Source organism: Scyliorhinus canicula, chromosome 13, assembly GCF_902713615.1.
Source record: "Scyliorhinus canicula chromosome 13, sScyCan1.1, whole genome shotgun sequence".
NCBI classification, from domain to species: Eukaryota; Metazoa; Chordata; class Chondrichthyes; order Carcharhiniformes; family Scyliorhinidae; genus Scyliorhinus; species Scyliorhinus canicula.
The window spans coordinates 157,565,171-157,588,737 of NC_052158.1; the positions used below are offsets into that span (position 1 = coordinate 157,565,171).

At 49.0% G+C, this 23,567-nt stretch overlaps 1 protein-coding gene across 1 annotated transcript; it reads left to right on the forward strand.

Annotated features, from left to right (window-relative positions):
• Nucleotides 1-870: 870 nt before the first annotated feature.
• LOC119975470 (eukaryotic translation initiation factor 5A-1-like) lies at nucleotides 871-21,774 on the forward strand. Its single transcript, XM_038815163.1, has 5 exons — nucleotides 871-1,000; nucleotides 7,550-7,738; nucleotides 10,057-10,161; nucleotides 13,366-13,497; nucleotides 18,966-21,774. Exons 2-5 carry the CDS (start codon nucleotides 7,574-7,576, stop codon nucleotides 19,029-19,031), a joined length of 468 nt encoding a protein of 155 aa, XP_038671091.1. The 5' UTR covers nucleotides 871-1,000; nucleotides 7,550-7,573; the 3' UTR covers nucleotides 19,032-21,774.
• Nucleotides 21,775-23,567: the final 1,793 nt, after the last annotated feature.

The following is a 23,567-nucleotide window of genomic DNA, read 5'->3' on the forward strand; positions in this document are numbered from 1 at the left end:
CCCCCACTGCCCCCTCCGTCTCCCCCACTGCCCCCTCCGTCTCCCCCACTGCCCCCTCCGTCTCCCCCACTGCCACCACCGTCTCCCCCACTGCCCCCTCCGTCTCCCCCATTGCCCCCTCCGTCTCCCCCACTGCCCCCTCCGTCTCCCCCACTGCCCCTTCCGTCTCCCCCACTGCCCCCTCCGTCTCCCCCACTGCCCCCTCCGTCTCCCCCACTGCCCCCTCCGTCTCCCCCACTGCCACCTCCGTCTCCCCCACTGCCCCCTCCGTCTCCCCCACTGCCCCCTCCGTCTCCCCCACTGCCTCCCCCGTCTCCCCCCCCACTGCCCCCGCTCTGGACCCCCTCCCGTTCCCAGGGATGCCTTCCCCGTTGTGGCCAGACTCGAGCGGTGCGCTGAACGGTGCGCTGAGCGGTGCGCAGAGTGGTGCCCTGACCTCCTCCAAGCAGTCGTCAGCCAGGCCGACTGGTTGACGAATTTAAAAAGCAGGTGTGTTTCACGACGTCCAAACAGGGCGCCATGACGTCGGGACTTCGGCTCATCCGGGCCGGTGAATAGCGGGGGGGCTCTCAGTGGCGATTCTGGTCGTGTCAGGGGCGGGAAGGAGGCGTTTGTCGGGAAACGCGACTCCGACAATTTGCGGGGTTCGGAGAATAGCGGGAGGGCGTCGGAACAGCGTCGCCGTAAAAATTTCCGACGCCCGCTATTCTCCGACCCATCGTGAGTCCGGAGAATCTCGCCCTGTGTGTGTGAATCTGGTCTGATCCCAGTATGTGTGTGTGAGAATTTGGTCTGATCCCAGTCTGTGTCTATTTGGTTTGATGGTGAAATCCAGGTTGTTGGTGGTGCAGACGTCAGAGGGGGTGATTTTCCAGCGCGCTGACGTCATGGCGGCGCGGTGCTGCTGGGCGGGGCCTGGGAGGGGTGTGTGTTATTGAGGATTGCTCAGACCCCACCCGCTGGCTGGCGCAGTGCTGGGAGGTACCGGGACCGTTGGAAGGTGAGGCGGCAGCGCGCGTGCCGGTGGCGGGAGGAAAGGCCCGGCCGCGCCCGCTCCCCCAAACCGAGCTCATACACACCGGGCGCTCACCGCCCTCTGTCCCCTCACCGCGCCTGGCCTGAGGAAAAGCCCCGGCCTTTGTTCGGAGGGGCGGCCCGGTAGGCCCTGGGCCCCAATCCGGCGACCGGAGCCGCTCCGCCCCGCGCCCCAATCGCGTTACCGGAGCCGCTCCGTCCCGGGCCCCAATCCCGTTATCGGATCCGCTGCGTCCCGGGCCCCAATCGCGTTACCGGAGCCGCTCCGCCCCGGGCCCCAATCCTGTTATCGGATCCGCTGCGTCCCGGGCCCCAATCCAGTTGCCGGAGCCGCCCCGCTCCCCAATCCCTTTACCGGAGCCGCTCCGCGCCCCAAACCCGATACCGGAGCCGCTCCGCGCCCCAAACCCGATACCGGAGCCGTTCCGCGCCCCAAACCCGATACCGGAGCCGCCCCGCGCCCCAATCCCGTTCGTTACCGGAGCCGCCCCGACTGCCGCCGCGCTATAACCTCCGGGTTAGAGGTCACCGCTCACCCTCCGCAGTCATCACAGTCCGGGGGGGGAAATGTCCACGTGGGGAGGGGGGGAAATTGGCCACGTGGGGGGAGGGGGGGAATTTGTCCACGTGGGGGGAGGAGGGGGGAAATTGGCCACGTGGGGGGAGGGGGGGGAATTTGTCCACGTGGGGGGGAGGGGGGGGAATTGTCCACGTGGGGGGGGGAGATGGGGGGAATTGTCCACGTGAGGGGGGAGATGGGGGGGGGATTGTCCACGTGGGGGGGGAGATGGGGGGGAAATTGTCCACGTGGGGGGGGGGAGATGGGGGGAAATTGTCCGGGGGGGGGGAGGAAGAGGTGAAATTGTCCTCGTTGGGGGGGGAAATTGTCCAGGGGGGGGGGGGGGGGGAAGGAAGGAAGAGGTGAAATTGTCCACGTTGGGGGGGGGGGGGGGGGGGGATTGTCCATGTGGGGGGGGAGAAGGAGGGGGGGAAATTGTCCACGTGGGGTGGGAGATGGGGGGGAAATTGTCCACGTGGGGGGGGGAAATTGTCCACGTGGGGGGGGAGATGGGGGGGAAATTGTCCACGTGGGGGGGGGAAATTGTCCACGTGGGGGGGGAGATGGGGGGGAAATTGTCCACGTGGGGGGGGGGAGATGGGGGGAAATTGTCCACCTAGGGGGGGAGATGGGAAATTGTCCAGGGGGGGGGGAGGAAGAGGTGAAATTGTCCACGTTGGGGGGGGAAATTGTCCAGGGGGGGGGGAGGAAGAGGTGAAATTGTCCACGTTGGGGGGGGGGAGGAATTGTCCACGTTGGGGGGGGGGGGGGAATTGTCCATGTGGGGGGGGGAGAAGGAGGGGGGGAAATTGTCCACGTGGGGTGGGAGATGGGGGGGAAATTGTCCACGTGGGGGGGGAGATGGGGGGGAAATTGTCCACGTGGGGGGGGAGATGGGGGGGGAAATAGTCCACGTGGGGGGGGGGAAGATGGGGGGAAATTGTCCACCTGGGGGGGGGGGAGGAGGGGGGGAAGTTGTCCAGGGGGGGGGGGGGGGATTGTCCACGTGGGGGGGGGGGGGGGGGGGAAGAGGTGAAATTGTCCACGTTGGGGGAGGGGGGGAAATTGTCCACTTGGGGGGGGGGGGGAGAAGGAGGGGGGAAATTGTCCACGTGGGGGGAGGAGGAGGGGGGGAAATTGTCCACGTGGGGGGGGGGAGGGGGGAAATTGTCCACGTGGGGGGGGGGAGGGGGGGAATTGTCCACGTGGGGGGGGAGGGGGGGAATTGTCCACGTGGGGGGGGGGGGAATTGTCCACGTGGGGGGGAGGGAATTGTCCACGTGGGGGGGGGAGGGGGGAATTGTCCACGTGGGGGGGAGGGGGAAATTGTCCACGTAGGGGGGGGAATTGTCCACGTGGGGGGGGGAGGGGGTAAATTGTCCACGGGAGGAGGGGGGAAATTGTCCACGTGGGGGGGGGGGCGGAAATTGTCCACGTTGGGGGGAGGGGAGGGGGGAAATTGTCCACATAGGGGGGAAATTGTCCACGTGGGTGGGGGAGGGGGGAAATTGTCCACGTGGGGGGGGGAGGGGGTAAATTGTCCACGTGGGTGGAGGGGGTAAATTGTCCACGTGGGGAGGGGGTAAATTGTACACGTGGGGGAGGGGTAAATTGTACACGTGGGGGAGGGGTAAATTGTACACGTGGGGAGGGGGTAAATTGTCCACGTGGGTGGAGGGGGTAAATTGTCCACGTGGGGAGGGGGTAAATTGTCCACGTGGGGGAGGGGTAAATTGTACACGTGGGGGAGGGGTAAATTGTACACGTGGGGGGGGGTAAATTGTATACGTGGGGGAGGGGTAAATTGTACACGTGGGGGAGGGGTAAATTATCCATGTGGGGTACGGGTAAATTGTCCACCTGGGGGGGAGGGGGTAAATTGTCCACCTGGGGGGAGGGGGTAAATTGTCCACCTGGGGGGGGGGGGGGTAAAGTATCCATGCAGGGTCGTTGGAGGATAAATTGCCCATGGGAGGAGGGTACATTGTCCACGTGGGAGGAGGGTACATTGTCCACGTGGGGGGGGGGGGGGGAGGGGTAAATTGTCCACGTGGGGGAGGGGGGTAAATTGTCCATTCAGGGACGTTGGAGGATAAATTGTCCAAGGGAGGCGGGTACATTGTCCACGTGGGGTGAGGGGTAAATTGTCCACGTGGGGGGGGAGGGGGTAAATTGTCCACATGGGGGGGAGGGGGTAAATTGTCCACGTGGGGGGAGGGGTAAATTGTCCGCGTGGGAGGGAAGGGGTAAATTGCCCGCGTGGGGGGAGGGGTAAATTGTCCATGTGGGTGGTTGGTAAATTGTCAGTGTTGGGCGGGGGGGTAAATTGTCCATGTGTGGGGAGAGAGGGGGTCGTTTGCCATGTGGGGGTGTAAATTGTCCATTTGGGGAGGGAGGGAGTAAATTATTCATCTGAGGTGGGAGGGGGTAAATTGTCCATGTATGGGGAAAGGAGGATATTGTCCATGTGGGAGGGAAGGGGATAAATTGTCCATGTGTGTGGGGGGGAGGGAGGAGAAGGGGTGAATTGTCAATAGGGAGGGAGGGGGCAAATGGTCCATCCGGAGGGGGGTAAACTATCCATGGGGGTGGGGGGGGGGGGGGAGTAAATTGCCCATAGAATCGACAGTGCAGGAAGAAGGCCATTCGTCATATCGAATCTGCATGGGCCCTTGGAAAGAGCACCCCACTTAAACTCATGCCTCCACGATAACCCATTAATCCCACCTAACCTTTTTTGGACACTATGGGCAATTTAGCATGGCCAATCCACCTAACCTGCACATCTTTTGGACTGTGGGAGGAAACCGGAGCACCCAGAGAAAATCTATGCAGACACGGGGAGAACGTGCAGACTCCGCACAGACAGTGACCCAAGCCGGGAATCAAACTTGGGACCCTTGGAGCTGTGAAGCAACTGGGCTACCTTGATGCCTGTGCTCCCAACTGGAGGGGAGGGGGGTTAAACTGTCCATGTGGGAGGGAGAGGGGATAATCTGTCCTTGTGGGGGCGGGGTAAATTGTCCATGAGGAAGGGGATAGTTGTCCATTTGGGGGAGGGGGTGTAAATTGTCCATGTGGGGGGAGGGGGCAAATTGTCCATGTGGGAGGAAGAAGGGGATCAATTAATATTAACAGTCTTTATTGTCACAAGTAGCTTTACATTAACACTGCAATGAAGTTACTGCAAAACTCCCCTGTGGTTGGGTGGGTAAATTGCCCACGTTGGGGGGGGGGGGGGTCAACTGTCCATGTGTGCGAGGGTTAGTCAACTGTCCATGTGAGGAGAGGGGTCAACTCCATGGGAGAGGGGAGTGAGGGGGTCAACTGTTCATGTGGTGGGGGTGGAAGGGGGATCAACTGTCCATAAGGGGGGAGCGGAGGGGGGGCAACTGTTCATCTGGGGGGGGGGGGGCGCAGTGGGGGTTGCCTGTCCATGTGTGGGGGGAGTAGGGATCAACTGTCCATGAGGGGGGGGCGGCGGCACAGTAACACAGCGGTTAACACTTGCTTCACAGCACCAGGGCCCCGTGTTCGACTCCCAGCATGAAAAAAAAATGACAATCGCTTTATTGTCACGAGTAGGCTTCAATGAAGTTACTGTGAAAAGCCCCTAGTCGCCACATTCCGGCTCCTGTCCGGGGAGGCTGGTACGGGAATCGAACCGTGCTGCTGGCCTGCATGGTCTGCTTTAAAAGCCAGCGATTTAGCCCAGTGAGCTAAATCAGCCACTGTCTGCGGAGTCTGCACGTTCTCCCCGTGTCGGCATGGATTTCCTCCCACAAGTCCTGAAAGGCGTGCTGTTAGATGAATTGGACATTTTGAATTCTCCCTCAGTGTACCTCAACAGGCGCCGGAGTGGCGACTAGGGGCTTTTCACAGTAACTTAATTGCAGTGTCAATGTAAGCCGACTTGTGACAATGATACAAATTATTATTATCCATGTGGGGGGCGGGAAGGAATCAACTGTCCATGTTGCGGAGAGGGGGAAATCAGCTGTCTGGGGAAGAGGGGATTCATCTGTGCATTAGTGGGGAAATCAATGGTCCATGTTGGTGGGGGGGGGGAGCAACTGACCATGTTGGGGGAGAATGGGGAATCAACTTCATATTGGGGGGAGGGCGTGTCGACAAATTGTGTATTGTGGGGGAAGTAGGGGTAACAACTGTCTGAGGGAGGAGGGAATCATTAAAATGTCCATGAAAGGGAGGGCAAATAAACTGTCCATGCGCAGTGAGGAGGGGTAAATAAACAACATGTGCAGTGAGGGGTAAATAAACTGTCCATGCGCAGTGAGGAGGGGTAAATAAACTGTCCATGCGCAGTGAGGAGGGGTAAATAAACTCCATGCGTAGTGAGGAGGGGTAAATAAACTCCATGCGTAGTGAGGAGGGATAAACAAACTGTCCATGCGCAGTGAGGAGGTATAAATAAACTGTCTATGCGCAGTGAGGAGGGGTAAATAAACTCCATGCGCAGTGAGGAGGGGTAAATAAACTGTCCATGCGCAGTGAGGAGGGGTAAATAAACTCCATGCGCAGTGCGGAGGGGTAAATAAACTTTCCATGCGCAGTGAGGAGGTATAAATAAACTGTCCATGCGCAGTGAGGAGGGGTAAATAAACTGTCCATGCGCAGTGAGGAGTGGTAAATAAACTGCGGAGTGAGGAGGGGTAAATAAACTCCATGCGCAGTGAGGAGGGGTAAATAAACTATCAATGCGCAGTGATGAGGTCTAAATAAACTATCCATGTGCAGTGAGGATGGAGTCAACAAATTGTCCATTTTGGAGAGAGGAGGTGTTGATAAACTCCATGGGGGAGGATGGGGTAAATCAAGTCCAGGGGAGATAAGTAAACAGTCCATGCTGGGGGAGGGGTGGGAGATGAATAAAATATCCATTACAGGGAGGGGCTGCAAAACTTCATCAGGGTCGGCAAATAAACTATCCATTGTGGAGGGAGGAGTAAATACGCGGTGTTGTGCTAGATGGCGGGGGGGGGGGGGGGGGGGGTGGAATGTGTTGTGACCATTGTCTGTGGAAGGAGGGTTGCCGGGGTGGTGGAAGGAGGGTTGCCGGGGTGGTGAAAGGGCTACGTCCCTCTGAGATTGTGCGGACCTGAGTAATCATGGCCACTGGGAATACAGTGGCCTCCTGGGACACCTCCAATCTAAGCAAGTATATTAATTTGAGATGGTCTGTATTTCCAGTCCCACCTCATGTGTCCCACTGCTGTTGAATGTTGTAGATTATAAAAATGTCACTGCTGAAATGGGGCAGTGTCCTCCATCTTTGCTGTATGATGTTATAATTCCACTTCACTGTTTTTTTTGGTACAGTTAGTGAGTATAGATCTAATATATAATACTCTTTATTGTCACAAGTAGGCTTGCATTAACACTGCAATGCAGTTCCTGTGAAAAGTTCCTAGTCGCCGCACTACGGCACCTGTTCGGGTGCACTGAGAATTCAGAATGTCCAATTCACCGAACAGCATGTCTTGCGGGAGGAAACCGGAGCACCCGGACGAAACCCACGCAGACACGGGGAGAACGTGCAGACTCCACACAGACAGTGACCCAAGCCGGGAATCGAACCTGGGAATCTGGTGCTGTGAAGCAACAGTGCTAACCACTGTGCTACCATGCCACCCTAGAAGCACAATGAGTGACTCCATCATGGAGGGTGATAGTAAGCCACAATGGGACTGGTAGAATAATTGCCAATTAGCCTTGATGATCGGGTGACGGATGAGAAAATGAGGCAATGTTTCATTCAATCTTGTTTCTAAATTGGTAGAACTTGTTTTATCCAGCAGCCACAGAGCTCCGAGTTACCAGATACTCATCTGGTTTTTCCTTTTTGCGTGAGATAGGTTTTAAAAGCTACATAGTGTGATACTTTGTTTGGATTTTTGTTTTGCCATTGTTTGATGAAAAAGCTTTCCCCTCCAGGACCTCCACTGAAACGCAAGGACCATGGATGACGACCTAGATTTCCAGACCGGAGATGCTGGGGCATCTGCCACCTTTCCGACACAATGTTCCTCTTTGCGCAAAAATGGATTTGTGGTTCTGAAAGGGCGCCCCTGCAAGATTGTTGAAATGTCGACATCTAAGACTGGCAAGCATGGGCATGCCAAGGTGTGTAGTCATCTTCGGTGTCCTGGACACTGTAATCTATGTGCTAGTTAGCAGAATTTGAATATTAATATTCTTGTTGATTTTTCCCCTCTCCATCTGTCCCCCCTTTTCTGGGAATCTGCACACGTCGCTAGTTTTAAGGTACCGCCCTCAAATGGTCTTTCAGTGTGAAAGTAAATTTGAGTGGCTTGGCGGTCTCATTAATTGGGGGAACAGCATTGCTTTGCCTGATGTTCTTTCAGAGATGTGTTTTTGAAGTTCAGGGTCTCTGGATAACGGTCTTTGTTTTTTCCTATCTAACCTGGAGAAATGGGGCCCACTGTAGAGGTCAGGAACTAAATCTGCTCTGCAGTGATCCGCTGGTTGGGCATGTTGACCCATCACAAAGGGGTTTTTGTTGTGTTTTTCAAGTACTTCGCTCTGCAAAGACCGAAAAAATCACTTGGATTTGACAAGAATAATTCCGGTATAATAGTTTAAATGGCTTAGACCATAAGACATAGGAGCAGAATTAGGCTACTTGGCCCATCGAGTCTGCTCCGCCATTCCATCATGGCTGATATTTGCTCATCCCCATTCTCCTGCCATCTCCCCATAACCCATGATCCCCTTATTAAGCAAGAACCTATCTATCTCTGTTTTAAAGACACTCAGTGATTTGGCCTCCACAGCCTTCTGCGGCAAAGAGTTCCACAGATTCACCACCCTCTGGCTGAAAAAATTCCTCCTCATCTCGGATCGTCCCTTTAATCTGAGATGGTGTCCTCTGGTTCTAGTTTTTCCTACAAATGGAAACATCCTCTCCACGTCCACTCTATCCAGGCTTCGCAGTATCTTGTACATTTCAATAAGGTCCCCTCTCATCTTTCTAAACTGCAACGAGTACAGACCCAGAGTCCTCAAACGTTCCTCCTACGACAAGTTCTTCATTCCAGGGATCATTCTTGTGAAACTCCTCTGGACCCTTTCCAAAGCCAGCACATCCTTCCTTAGATACAGGGCCCAAAACTGCTCACAATACTCCAAATGGGGTCTGACCAGAGCCTTACAACGCCTCAGAAGTACATCTCTGATCTTGTATTCCAGCCCCTTTGACATGAATGCTAACATTGCATTTGCCTTCTTAACTGCCAACTGAACCTGCACATTAACCCTAAGAGAATCGTGAACAAGGACCCCCAAGTCCCTTTGTGCTTCTGCATAACCAAAGTGCATAACCTCACACTTTTCCACATTGTATTTCATTTGCCACTTCATTGCCCACTCTCCTAGCCTATTCAAGTCCTTCTGCAGCCTCCTTGCTTCCTCAATGCTACCTGTCCCACTACATATCTTTGTACCATCTGCAAATTAACAACAGTGCCTTCAGTACCTTCTTCCAGATCATTAATGTGTATTGTAAAAAGTAGTGGTCCCAGCACAGAACCCTGAGGCACACCACTAGTCACCGGTTGCCATCCTGAAAAAGACCCCTTTATCCCCACTCTTTGCCTTCTGCCAGTCAGCCAATCCTCTATCCATGCCAGGATCTTACCCTGAATACCTTGAAGTGTTTAAACACTGCATTTTTTCAAAAATAAATTTAGAGTACCCAATTCAATTTTTCCAATTAAGGGGCAATTTAGCGTGGCCAATCCACCTAGCCTGCACATTGTTTTGGCGTTGTGGGGGTGAAACCAACGCAAACACGGGGAGAATGTGCAATCTCCAAACGGACAGTGACCCAGATCTGGTACGTCGGCGCCATGAGGCAGCAATGCTAACCACTGCCACCGTGCTGCCCAACACTGCATTTTGTTCTGAAATATTTGTGGTGTTCTCATGATTGACCGTGATAAATTAAAGTGAACAATCCTTGAGGGCCCACTGAGTTGCACACTTAAAAGGTATTAAACCTAGATTTGAATGGTAAAGCTTCATTTGAAGCATGTTTTGTGATCAGTTTGTTTTACTGATGTGTTTTTCACCATCTGAGGCTGTACCTATTGCCTTGCCCCAGTAGCCCAGAGACATTGATTAATCACCTTGGACCACTGGTGATGGTTTGAAACTGGAGTAACTTGCTAGGCTGTTTCCACCTTCAATCAAATGCTTGTGACCTCGCCCCCATAGAAATACATCCTGAAGGCCTGATGTTTTGAATCTCTCAATTGGTGTGAATGCAGTGATCATGATTGTGTGTATGTACGGAAATAAATAGACTGGTGTGGGAATGGAGTCATGTATAGCTTGTTGGTCCTTGCATGTTAAATGTGCCGAGTAACATTGGTCCAGCATCAAATGTTATATGATGTATTTCCTGTTGTATTTCTTCCCAGGTTCACATGATTGGTATTGATATATTCACTTCAAAGAAATATGAAGATATCTGCCCTTCTACCCACAATGTTGATGTCCCCAATGTCAAGAGAAACGATTATCAGGTGAGCTGCTGTAATTAACTGAAAAATTAGCTCTCTTGTTTGTGGGATGTGGCTGTCACTGGCAGGGCCAGCATTTATTACCCAATTCTAATTACTGTGGAACTGGAGTCATGGACAGACCAGACTGGGTAAAGATGGCAGATTTTCATCCCTGAAGGTTTTTATAGCAATCAATAATGTGTTTCATTGTTAGACTTTTAATTTCAGATTTTTAAAAATTGAAGTGGAGATTTCACCACCTGCCATGGGGGGATTCAAACCTGTGTCCCTAGAGGATTACCCTGGGTCTCTGGATTACTAGACCAGTGACATCAGCACTATGCCACTGCCACCACTGATACCAATGTCTTCCAAGGAGACCAGTCCATAGGTTGCTGCCTGGTTGTACTAAGCCATGGTTAATTGTTCTTGCTCTTGTGCTTTTTTCTGTTTTAATGTTATTATCTATAGGAGATGATGATTTACATTTACATTCCACATTACAAGAAGGCTGTGATCATAGTGGAGAGGGTACAGAGGACCGTACCAGCCTCCCCGGACAGGCGCCGGAATGTGGCGACTAGGGGCTTTTCACAGTAACTTCGTTGAAGTCTACTCGTGACAATCAGCGATTTTCATAATACCAGTATTGGAGAATTTTGGCTTTGGGCCAAATGGCCTTCTGCTCCGATATCTTATAGGAATGTTTGGATTGGCTGAGGTTGTTTCCTTTGCAGCAGAGGAGATTGGGAGGATTTAATTGACGTATAAAGTTGAGTTGTCTAAATTGTGTGGAAAAGAAGGATCTATTTCCTTTAGCAGTGAAGTCCGAAACCGGGGATACAGATTTAAAGGGAAAGTCAGAACAATTAGAGGGGAATTAAGAATGCTTTCACCCAGATGGTGGTGGGGCCTGAAACTCACTGGTTGAGGGATGGTAAAGACAGAACCCTCTGCATTTAAAACAAAGATGCACTTAAGTTGCTGTACTGTACAGGGTTATGAACCAAGTTTTTTCAGCACAAATTCAAAAGGGCTGAATGGTAGAAAATGTACAGTAGAGAATGAGAACGGCTGGAAATTGTAAACTGATTTTTCACATATAGGGGGTGAACTGGGTCAACCATTGAGGAGAAGAAGATGCTGCATTATGTTATTGAGTTGCTGTGTACAATGGCTGAGATTACTGCACTGGGTGATGTTTCAACTGTTGTATTGTTCTAGTTTTGTGGAATTGCACAGTCTTGTCTGAAATATCCCGTATGGGGTGACTTTTTACTGTTTCTTGCACATGTAATTCTCAGCTGCTGGTTTGGCCTGGCCAGTGGAAAGCGATTCAGATGGTCTGGCAGAATAGTGACCCAAACTGTTGTTTTTTTTTTAAATCTGCATTCTCGTGACATTGACACCATGGTGGCCGAGTTGCTGCAGGCCTGGCAATTGCAGAAAAGTAATTATTTAAATTGTGGAAATACAGAGAAACATCCCATCCATCGCAGACATCAAATCCTGAGGCAGGCTGGATTCAATGCTCTGCACATTCTTGTATTCAAATTGAGTTTGCAACTTGCTCACCTCATTCTGGGCAGCAGCGGGGCAACAAAATTGGACTTGGCCTCTTTTGTTGAGCAGAGGAAAGGTTGGAATCCTCATCAATGAGGGTGTGGTAAGTGGGTGTATGGATGTTGTTTGTTTACCTGTGCTGTAGGGCAGTCGTTTCCAACCTTTTCAGCAACAAGGCAAACTTCAATGAGACAAACAATTCCACGGCGCGCATGCTTAGACTGGTGGGCAGGTTCAATAAGTGATTAAAGAGGCTAATGGAATCTTGGACTTTCTTTCCAGCAAGGGGGCTATGTTATGCAATGATAGAAATTCAGTTACAGTTTTCAGGGGGGGAATATTAAACTGAACATTTTTCTACCCGCTTATGAAGCAGCCACAGCACTCGGTGAGCAACATTTCCAAATATTATCCTTCCGTCTCTGTTACCAGGTGATGGGTGGAGATTATTTCAGCGCTGAACTTGTTGAGTTCTTGCTGTAGGCTACGTGTTGTTCATCAGTATTCAGGTACGTGGAATGTGAGCAGGGTGCAAGTGTGTGAGTGACACTAACCCCAGTCCTGGCTTCAGTATTGACACATTCTTCCAAAAAGCACAACTATAATTCACTGTTACCTAGCTGTTGAGAACATGACAAACTCCAGATTCTTCAATCCGTTTTTCCAGAAGTAATTCTGGTGCAGCACCAGATTGGCTTTGTTTTTTTCCCCGAATAGTAATTAATGATTAAAATGGCAGTTGCACAAGCTCCCAAAAGGCTCAAGTGTTTTTGTTTAATAAAACAATGAGGAAAAGTCGGATATAGGTGAATGGAATCCATCAAATTGATATGTTGACTGAATCCCAAGATCTTAACTAGTTCTAGAATAGGATTGAAAATGAGGTTTCACAATTAACTTTTCAGATTACAGGGGGAGAGTGAACTGAATTGCAGGAGAGATTGCTGTACATTTCTAGTTACTGGGAACCATGTGCAGTTAACCTCATTAGGGCAGTAAAAGAGTATATGTTACAGATGTTAAGAGGGTTATAGTTAAACATTTTTGACAAGAGGGCTAATTAATGATCGCTGTGGTAGTAGTGTCGAGCCACATACCCGTCCAATCAACAGCAGAAAACCAACCGAAAAACATCCGTTATTGTGATTCATAATGTCAGTACCAATTTAGAGTAAAATTTAGGGTTGCCCCCCTCCCCTCCCCTCCCCTGTTTTTTTAAATATTCGTTCACGGGGGTGGGCATCCCTGGCTGGGCCAGCATTTATTGCCATTCCTGAGGGCATTTAAAAGTCAGCCAGGTTGCTGTGGGTCTGGAGTCACATGTAGGTCAGACCGGGTAAGGATGACAGATTTCCTTCCCTAAAGAACATTAGTGAACCAGGTGGGTTTTAACGACAATCGACAATGGTTTCACAGTAATCTTTAGACTTTTAATTCCAGATTTGTTATTGAATTCAAATTTCACCATCTGCCACGGTGGGATTCGAACCTGTGTCCCCAGAGCATGCCTCTGGGTCTCTGGATTACTAGTCCAGCGATAATACTGCTTCTGCCTCCTGAGCAATGCCTTTACGTAGGGGTGCAATTAAATAAACGTCTGTACCGTGAAGTTGATAGATTATTCTCTGAACTTTGCATTGAACTGCATTTTCTTTTCTCTAGTTGATTGGAATTACGGATGGCTACCTCTCTCTGATGACAGATGGTGGTGAAGTACGTGAGGACCTGAAGCTCGCAGAAACTGATCTGGGAAAGGAAATACTACAGAAATATGATGCTGGCGAAGATCTAGTAGTAAGAAGAACTGATGTGTATTTCCATGATCATTTATGAGCTTGACAGTAGAAACAACGCTTGCCTCTAGTCTTTCACAAAATCATGAATGGCATTTATCAAAATAATGATGAATGCAGAATGGGAAATCACCTGTTTTCTTCACTTAGAGCCATAGATGTTTACAGCATGGAAAGAGGCTCTTCGGCCCAACTTGTCCATGCAGCCCAGTTTTTAACCACAAAGCTCGTCCCAATAGCCTGCATTTGTCACCTATCCCTCTATACCCATCTTACCCATATAACTGTCTAAATGCTTTTTAAAAGACAAAATTGTACCCGCCTCTACTACTGCCTCTAGCAACTCGTTCCAGGCACTCGCCACCCTCTGTGTGAAAAAATTGCCTGCCTGGACACTTTTGTATCTCTCCCCTATCACTTTAAACCTATGCCCTCTAGTTTTAGATTTCCCTACCTTTGGGAAAGGATGTTGACTATCTACCTTATCTATACCCCTCATTATTTTATGGACCTCTATAAGATCAATCCTAAGTCTCCTCCGCTCCAGGGAATAAAGTCCCATTATATCTAGCCTCCTTATAACTCAGACCATCAAGTCCTGGTTGCATCCTAGTAAACCACCTTTCCTGCACTCTTTCTAGTTTAATAATATCCTTTCTATAACAGTAATCTTTATTGTCACAAGTAGGCTTACATTAACACTGCAATGAAGTTACTGTGAAATGGGGTGACCACAACGGTACACTGTATTCCAAGTGTGGCCGTACTAATATCTTGTACAACCTCAGCAAGACGTCCCAACTCCAGTATTCAGTGTTCTGACCAATGAAACCTTGCATGCCGAATGCCTTCTTCACCACCCTGCCCACCTGTGACTCCAATTTCAAAGAGCTATGAACCTGTACTCTGAGATCTCTTTGTTCTATAGCTCTCCCCAACACATTACCATTAACTGAGTAGGTCCTGCTCCGATTCGGTTTATAAAAATGCATCACTTCTGATTTATCTAGATTAAACTCCATCTGCCATTCATCGGCCCACTGGGCCAATTGATCACGATCCCGTTGCAATCCTAGATAACCTTCTTCTCTGTCCACTATGCCACCAATCTTGGTGTCATCTACAAACTTACTAACCATGCCTCCTAAATTCTCATCCAGCACACCGCTGGTCATAGGCCTCCAGTTTGAAAAACAACCCTCCACAACCACCCTTTGGCTTCTGTCGCCAAGCCAATTTTGTATCCTTGCCCTGGATCCCATGAAATTTAACCATATGCAATGATCTGTGATGCGGAACTTCATCAAAGCCTTTGCTAAAGTCCATGTAGACACCGTCGACTGCACTGCCCTCATCTGCCTTCTTGGTTACCCCTTCAAAAAACTCAAATCAAATTCATGAGACATGATTTTCAACTCACAAAGCCATGCTGATTGTCCCGCATCAGTCCTTGCCCCTCTAAGTGCCTGTAGATCCTGGGCGGAATTCGACCGGTTCAGGACGGCGGCAGCCACACCTGGTCGCTGCCGTCGTGAACATGGGCGCCAAGGTGCCGTTTGGAGCTTGTGGGGGGCGTAGAGGGCAGTGAGCACCACGGCTGTGCTCGGGAGGGTTGGAGCCGGCCAACCTACGCATGCGCGGCTGACGTCTCCGCGCGACGCAAGCGTCAAGGCCCGGCGGCCGAGATTTACGGAGCGCCACTCCTAGTCCCCCGGGTGGGGGTGAATTAGGTGCGAGGAGCGGAACTCAGCCGAGTTCACGACGGCCTTCCCGATTTATTGCGGGAGCGGAGAATTTCGCCCCCTGTCTCAGAATACCTTCTAACAACTTACCCACCTGAGACGTTAGGCTCGCCAGTCTGTTGTTCCCAGGCTCTTCCCTACAGCCCTTCTTAAACATGGGCACGACATTTGCTACCATCCAATCTTCAGGCACGTCACCTGTGTCAGTCAACTGTTCAAAAATCTCTGCTGGGGAAGTGCAATTTCCTCCCCAGCCTCCCACAACATCCTGGAATATGTTTCATCAGGTCCCAGTGATTTATCTCCCTTGGTGCGCTTTAAGACTTCCAGCAGCACCTTGTCTGTAATCATGGCCGGGGTTCTTTCCTACCCGGCGGGGCATGTGGGTCCCGACGTAGCGGAGTGGCACCAACCACTCCGGCGTCGGGTCTCCCCAAAGATGCGGAATTCTCCGCACCTTTAGAGGCTGGTCCCGCGCCGGAGTGGTTGGCGCCACGCCGACTGGCGCCAATACCGGCACCAACGGCCTTTGACGCCCGGCGTCGGGGCTGGCCGAAAGGCCTTCGCCGGTTCGCGCATGCGACGGTGCTTCAGCGGCCGTTGACGTCACCACTGGTGCATGCGCGGTAGGGGGGTCTCTTCCGACTCTGCTATGGTGGAGGCCATGGCGGCAGCGGAAGAAAAAGAGTGCCCCCCGGGGTCCGATCGCGCTCCAATTCCCGCCGGCGGGAGAGGCTTGCCGCGGGGGGCACGCCGATTGGCGCGGCGTGATTCCCGCTCCCGCTGATTCCCGGGTGGTGGAGAATTCCGGCCACGGTGGGGGTGGGATTTACATCGGCCCCGAGCGATTCCCTTACCCTGCGGGAGGTCGGAGAATTCCGCCCATGTACACTCCTCAAGACATCACTATTTATTTCCCCAAGTTCCCTAACATCCATGCCTTTCTCAATAGGAAATATTCATTTAGGATCTCGCCCATCTCTTGTAGATCAACACATGGATGAATTTGTAGATCCTTAAGAGGCCCAACTCCCTCCCTGGTTACTCTTTTGCCCTTTCTGTATTTGTAGAAGCTCTTTGGATTCTAAAAAGTACTTTGTGTGGAGAGGAAAGCAATCTAGCATTGTTACTCCTGATTTGCTATCAGCAGTACCTTCTGAGATTGGACAAGATTGAGTTTGTTGAATAGCAGAGCTCCTTGTCAATGCGTAGACCCAAACTTGATTCTGAAAACATGGTCACTTGATGACTGTGGACTGATGACTATCAAGAAGTCGGTACTTTTGGGAGGTAAAAGATTGGTGAGAGAAAGGGGCTGATGAATCATGGGATGTACAGGGGTGGAATGGTTCACTTCCTTGTATTAAACAATTGTGTAGATGCCATATTATATTGGGTGTGGGTCCGAACTGCCACAGATCAATTTGTTGAGTCACTTCTCGTATGACATACGTCATTGAAGTCCCAACAAGCAATCCATTGACCATTAGCACACGAAGCAAAGTAACAGGATCAGATCCCCCTCGTGCGCCCTCCTTTCCCCCTCGCACGTCCTCCCCTTAACCCGTCACTCACCCTCGCTGCCTCCCTCTTCCTGCTCCTGGACAACCTCCTGACGATCAGCAGCGGCTGGGCACATAGAGCTGAGGACCCCCCCCCCCCCCCCCCCCCCCTGGCAAATAAAAAGATGTGCAGTGTAGGTGGTTACGGGGATCAGGTGGGAGAGTGGGCCTAGGTGGGGTGCACTTCACTATCAGAGCGTCGGTGCAGACTCGGTGTGTCTTCTGCACTGGAGGGATTTTATCGTTCTAAACCCCTCATCTCAAATTAGTTGAGTGGACCTTCTCTGAACTGTCTCTACCACTGAATCTCTTTTTTCAAATATGGAGACCACAACTGGAAACCGTATTCCAGTTGTGGTCTCGCCAAGTTCCTATACAGCTGCATTCCATTCCTCTGGCAATAAACAACATTCTGTTTGCCTTCCTGATCACTTGCTGTACCTGCATTCTAACCTTTGACTCGGATACCCAGATCCCTCTGAACCACCGAGTTCTGTAATCTTTCCATTTGGGCGGCACGGCAGCACAGTGGTTAGCACTGTTGCTTCACAGCACCAGGGTCCCAGGTATGATTCCCGGCTTGGGTCACTATCTGAGTGGAGTCTGTACGTTCTCCCAGGGTCTGTTCGTTTCCTCCGGGTGCTCCGGTTTCCTCCCACAAGTCCCGAAAGACGTGCTGTTAGGTGAATCAGACATTCTGAATTCTCCCTCCGTGTACCCGAACAGGAGTGTGGCGACTAGGGGATTTTCACAGTAACTTCATTGCAGTGTTAATGTAAGCCTACTTGTGACTATTATTCATTTATTAAATAATATTCTGCTTCTGTATTCTTCCTGCCAAAGTGGACAAATTCATTTTCCCACATTATACACACATCTGCCAATATTTTGCCTACTAATTTAACCTCTCTATATCCCTTTCCAGTCTCTGTCCCTCCTTTTGACAACTTACTTTCCTACCTATCTTGGTGTCATTGGTAAATTTCGCTCATGTACAGTCAGTCCCTTCATTCATATCATTGATGCAGATTATAAATAACTAAGGCCCCAACAATGATGCCTGTATCAACGCACTTGCCACAGCTTGCCAACCCACAAGAGACCCATTTATCCCTACTCTGCTTCCTGTTAGTTAACCGATCCTTCATCCATGCTGACATATTACCTCCTACACCATGAAATCTTATCTTGTAAAATAACCTTTGACGTGGTACCTTATCAAACAACTTCTGAAAATTCAAGTGCACCACATCTACAGGTTTCACTTTTATCTACTATGTTATTTTTTTCAAAAAACTAATAAATTTGTTCATAAATTTAGCTTTCACAAAAGACGCATTGACTCTGCCTGATCAAATTATGACTTTCTAAGTATCCTGCTATCTGACCTCCTTCCCTGGGTAACACTCACTTTACCCAATCAGCGGCCGGAGGTTTCCTGTGCCTACCCTGCGCTCCTGCTCCCGCATCTTGTGCCTCGCAATCTCCCTGCACCCTGTCCCTCTGGTGGTGGCAACTTTGGCATCCGAACCTTGTGGGAAATGGTCCAGAGTGCAGGTGACCAACCGCAAATTGGGAAAAAAACTGGCTCTAAAGAATAAACAACTTTAAGCGCAATGATGTTAAGTGGGGTGACTTAAGTGATGACTTTCTGTGCTTATTGGCTGGATTGGTGAACTCTGTTAAATAGGGAGGTGCAGGAAGGAAATCCTGCTTCTTGACTCCTTGTCAGAGTTGCAGTTGATTTCTTTGGCCACAGCCAAGCATGGAACTAGAGTTTTGTCACCAAGGTACTTTTTACTCTTAACTTGTGTTCATATCCTACGTACTTGGATGTACTTTCCTGCATGTTGTGTTGCATTCTTAAAGCAACACCATGAATAATGTGACTTCTGAATGCGACCATTCGTTCTAAAAGCTGTGTTTAACCCTGGGAATTTTAGATTGCACCTCAAACCTCAGTGATTGTTCTCAAATGCCACAATTCACAAATGAACTTTGCAGTTAAGGGAGGCTGGTAATGTCTCCCAGTCTTCCGACTGAATTCATGTTGTGCAATGATCAACAAATAATGGAATGGTCTTCTACTCTCTCTAATGATCTATGAAACTTGATTGTTGCCTATGACCAGCCTTGCTGATGTTTTGTTTTCCTTGTCTTCCTAGGTCACAGTTCTGCACGCAATGAACGAAGAAGCAGCCATTAGCATCAAGCCATTGGCCAAACAATAAATGGGGATCAAAAGACCTGACTGCTTAGGCCAAAACCTTGGATTATAATTAGGTTAATTATTGCCAAAGTAATGGCCTTCACACCATGACCTAATTTTCTTAGAATTTTTTTCCAAATGGCACCAGACCGAACCTGACCTTGTTGCCTAATCAGCTAACCAGCGGTTATGTGGGCTGATTGGCCTTGTACTAAATCATGGGTGTTGGTGCTCCCAAATAAAAGTATGGTGATGTAACGTTTGCCGCCATTGGTCCTGTTTTGTTAATAGAATGGGCCTACAGAGTGAATTCCAAAAGCTGCCTGCCCAGTGTTTGGTTTGATGCCTGTCCTCATTGAACCCTTGGTGCACCTAAACTAACTGTATTCCCTCTTACACTCCGGCCAACTTTTAAAAAAAAATTGTTGGCTTCTCTTGTTGTAAAAGTCTGCTTATACAGTGTTAGCATTTGTCCTGGGTACAATGGGGCAGGTTCTTCAAATGTTGCAATTTAAAGAAAACTCCAATACTGGGTGTGTTATGCTGCGAAATTTCACTCGAGGCCTTTATCACCAGACTGATAATTATAATATTCAGTTGCTTCTTACTTTTATTGTACTTATCATGCAAAGGGATTAAAATGAGGGAAGCATTTCCGGGAACTTGTCTTTGTGAGGTGTATTTGGTGTTGGATTTGTCAGGCACGAGATGAACTGTTGCCAGTGCTGCAATGATTTTGTTAATTACTTATCGAGGGGGCAGGGTGCTAATTGAGGAAGTATTTTTATTACCTGCCTGTAGCTGTAATACTCACCAACCCTTTCCCACCCACGCCAAACTGGATCAGACCACCAAGTTCAAACTATTACTGGCGAGTGCAGCTTCAAAGGAAAATGCCTGTGGTGAGAGTTGAATTTTCATACTGAAATCCACTGTCATTTTGCTGATTTGCTTGGTGTATGTTTTCACTTGCCGCAGAATGGGTGACGGAAGTTTTCAAGAACCTTGTTTTCTCAGAGCGTAATCTTGCCCTCTCCCCTGATGTGGAAGTGTTACTGGGTCCCATCTTTCTGGCTGCTTGTAGCTTTTTGGCTACTTTTGTTTCTGCTACTTGTATGCAATTGAACAAATGCTGTTTCATTGGCCTCCAAGTACTCAGTGGGTTGGTGCTTGTCCCATGTGCATAAAATAATGCGGTCAGTGATTTGTATTGTCCTTTAGAATTTAGTGCTCCAGGGTAAATTTAACTTCCTATTGATACAGAAATGGTTCCTTTGGCTGCAGTTGGTTGGCCATAGTTCCACCACTGCTTTACAGTGGGCTGCTTGAAATGTGAGGGCAGTTGCTTTCACAAACGTTAACCAGGTAGCAGATTTAGCCCTTTACCCCAGGAACCTAGGTTCGCGTTCGGCTCGCATTTATGTGGGTGAAAGTTCCTCATTGTGGAGCACATTGAGGCTGTTGGGGACGGTGCGGAAAGCAGCTCTACTCCATTCGCAGTGAGTGTTAGGGACGGTGCGGAAAGCAGCTCTACTTCATTCTCAGTGAGTGTAGGCTTGCTGCATAAAGCTGCCGATAGTACGTTGACAGTATTATTCAGGCACTGGTGTGGGGAAATGGCAATGCTGCACATCTTCACCTGAACATAGAATAATCCAGTGTAAATGCAAGCCACCTGTGTTGGCTCTCTGATAGAGCTGCCAATTAATCCAAATCCCTTGCCCTTTACCCAGCGCCCTGCAAGGTTTTTTTCCTTTTTGAAGTGTTTAACAATTTTTTTGGAAAGTTACTATTGAATCAGCTTCCACCATAACCTGTTGAGTATAAACATTTCTCATTCGCGTCCGTCCCATCCCACCCCCACCACCTGACATTTCCAATTACCGTAAATCTGTGTCCTCTGGTTCCCAATGCTCCTGGAAAGTTTCCCTTCACTTTATTCCAACTCACTGATTTGAGCACCTCCGTTAAATCTCCCCTTAGCCTTTATAATCCCAGCTTGTCTGGTGTGCTTGGTGGTGGGAGGTGCAAACAAAAATGTTTAGTTCAGTCCCCAAAACCAAAAGAGGTTTGTTCCTTTCATGTGCAAGATTTGTTGGTATCCTCATGGATCCCTGGTCTTTGGAGATTTTGTAAATACAGTAGATGTGCTTTGGTCAGCATGATTGAATGGAGTCATTCTCCACCCCATTGGTGCATTGATTTGGAAATAAATAGACAAAAGATCTTAAATTTGATTTCAAAAGACTTAAATCTGCGTGCGTAATTCAAATAGTTGACTGAAATGCAGTTATCCAAGTTATTTTAAGCTAGTTTAATATGCTCCACCAGGGATTGTCTGTACCTATCCGTATGAAAAAAAAACTTACTAGGTTTTGCAATGCAATTAAAGCTCACTCACCATCATACAGACACACAAATGTAACCAGGAAACAAACAACTACAAGTGGAGTATTTCCTTCACAGTAAAGTGTATTCCTTCAAGGTTCTTAGCTATTTGGTGTTGTATTGAAGTCTCCTTTGATCTGGGTATTGGCATCCTTACCTCTGTAATTTGAGCAGCAGGTCGGTCAGGCTACTAATTTTTCCTGGATTTTTTTTTCTTTTTAGCAATTAATAAGGGCTCAAAGAGAGAAAACTGTATTAAAAGCTGTTTAATCTGAATGCTTGTGGTGCCATTTATAAAGGAATGATGCTAATGCAAATGAGTTTTGCACAAAACCTGTAAATTTCAATTAAAACATGTTCAGATAATTTGCTCTCCTGATGATGAATAAATTGTTTTTATTTCTCCAGTTAATATCTAGAACAGCAGTCTGAATGGAATACTCAACCATTAGTCATGTGTAGAATTTCAACAAAGAACAAAGTCTGTGCTGTATTGTTTTGGTCCGCTGGAGTAACAGAAGCACTGTGGTGGGAACCTGACCTCTGGGGTGAGGAGAGCAGAAAATTGTGTAGGATTCCTTACCTGTGGCTGTTGTAAATCGGTGCTGCTAAAAATGTTCATTCTGAGTAGATTAGATTCACAATTGGTTTCCCCTTCCCCCCCCCCCCCCTCCAGCAGTTCTTATGATATCTTTATAGGAAGAAGTCCACCAGGTTTGTTTCAAATCACCAGCTTTCGGAGCACTGCTCCTTAGTGAAGTAAGACCTCTTGCTGTGCCCAGCCCAGTCCAATGCCGGCATCTCCTCATCATGGATATCTTTAGGAATTGTGGAATGTGGTAGATTTGTGGGCAGCACGGTAGCAAATGGCTAGCACTGTGGCTTAACAGCGTCAGGGTCCCAGATTCGATTCCTGGCTGGATCACTGTACGGAGTCTGCATGTTCTCCCCGTGTCTGCGTGGGTTTATCCGTGGGCTCCAGTTTCCTCCCACAGGTGCAGGTTAGGTGGATTGGCCGTGCTAAATTGCCCTTAAAAGTGTCCAAAAAGATGAGGAGGGGTCATTGGGTTACAGGGATAGGGTGGAAGTGAGGGCTTAAGTGGGTCGGTGCAGACTCGATGGGCCGAATGGCCTTCTTCTGCAATGTATGTTCATTTCACAGAAGGAAGTCTTTTAGCCCTTCATTCCTATGTTAGCTTTCTGAAAGTGCTATCGAATTTGACCTGTCTTCTACTGCTCTTAACGTTCTCATGTTGCCTCTGGTTCCTTTGCCATTTGCCTTTTCACGTTGTAAACTCCCTCGAGCACAAGAGAGACAGTTTAAAAATTAAACTTAAAAAAAAAACATACATGCAAACATCGTTGTTTAACATAAATCGAGCTAAAGTTTTAATCCTTTCTTACACTAGCGCTAAACTAAATTCACTTAAATCTATACCTTCTAATATATTAAGAAGTCTTACAACACCAGGTTGAAGTCCAACGTGTTTATTTCAAACACTAGCTTTCGGAGCACTGCTCCTTCCTCATTCACCTGAGGAAGGAGCAGTGCTCCGAAAGCTAGTGTTTGAAACAAACATGTTGGACTTTAACCTGGTGTTGTAAGACTTCTTACTGTGCTCACCCCAGTCCAATGCCGGCATCTCCACATCATGTCTTCTAATATATGCCAATGCCAACATAGATTATTTACAACTACCTCTGCTTCCTGACCCCATACGTTGGTGTCCTTTGATTACTGACCATACTGCCACTGAAAACAATCTCCCTATTCACTGCCAAGTGTGAATGATTTTGAAAACCATGAAACTTCACCTCTGTTCTATGGAGAAATGTTCCACAGGAAAGCCCCTCGTCCTGGTACAAGTCTTGTAAATTTCTTCACACTTACTAAGATCCATTAGAAATCATCCTGCTGAATTAACATTTTCTGAAGATTTTGCATAATTTCTAAGTTTCTGTGCCCACTTCCTCTTATAAATTCAATCTGTGTGAGATACCAGAGTACAACTGGGACCTGTGCGACTACCCAACGGCTGTGGGAAGTGGAAGTGGACACCATTCCTGATTCACACTTGCCCCCATTGATGCTGGGCATTAGGTAATAAACATGCAGGTTAATGCATTGGATGGAACCCTGCAGTGCTCATATTTCCCAGTGCAACTGGGG

Excerpts from the sequence above, each read along its gene's own strand:
- LOC119975470 (XM_038815163.1), top strand. The coding sequence starts at position 7,574 with ATGGATGACGACCTAGATTTCCAGACCGGAGATGCTGGGGCATCTGCC. Across the intron at positions 7,739-10,056 it reads GCAAGCATGGGCATGCCAAG|GTTCACATGATTGGTATTGA; the intron begins GTGTGTAGTCAT and ends ATTTCTTCCCAG. Across the intron at positions 13,498-18,965 it reads ATGCTGGCGAAGATCTAGTA|GTCACAGTTCTGCACGCAAT; the intron begins GTAAGAAGAACT and ends TTGTCTTCCTAG.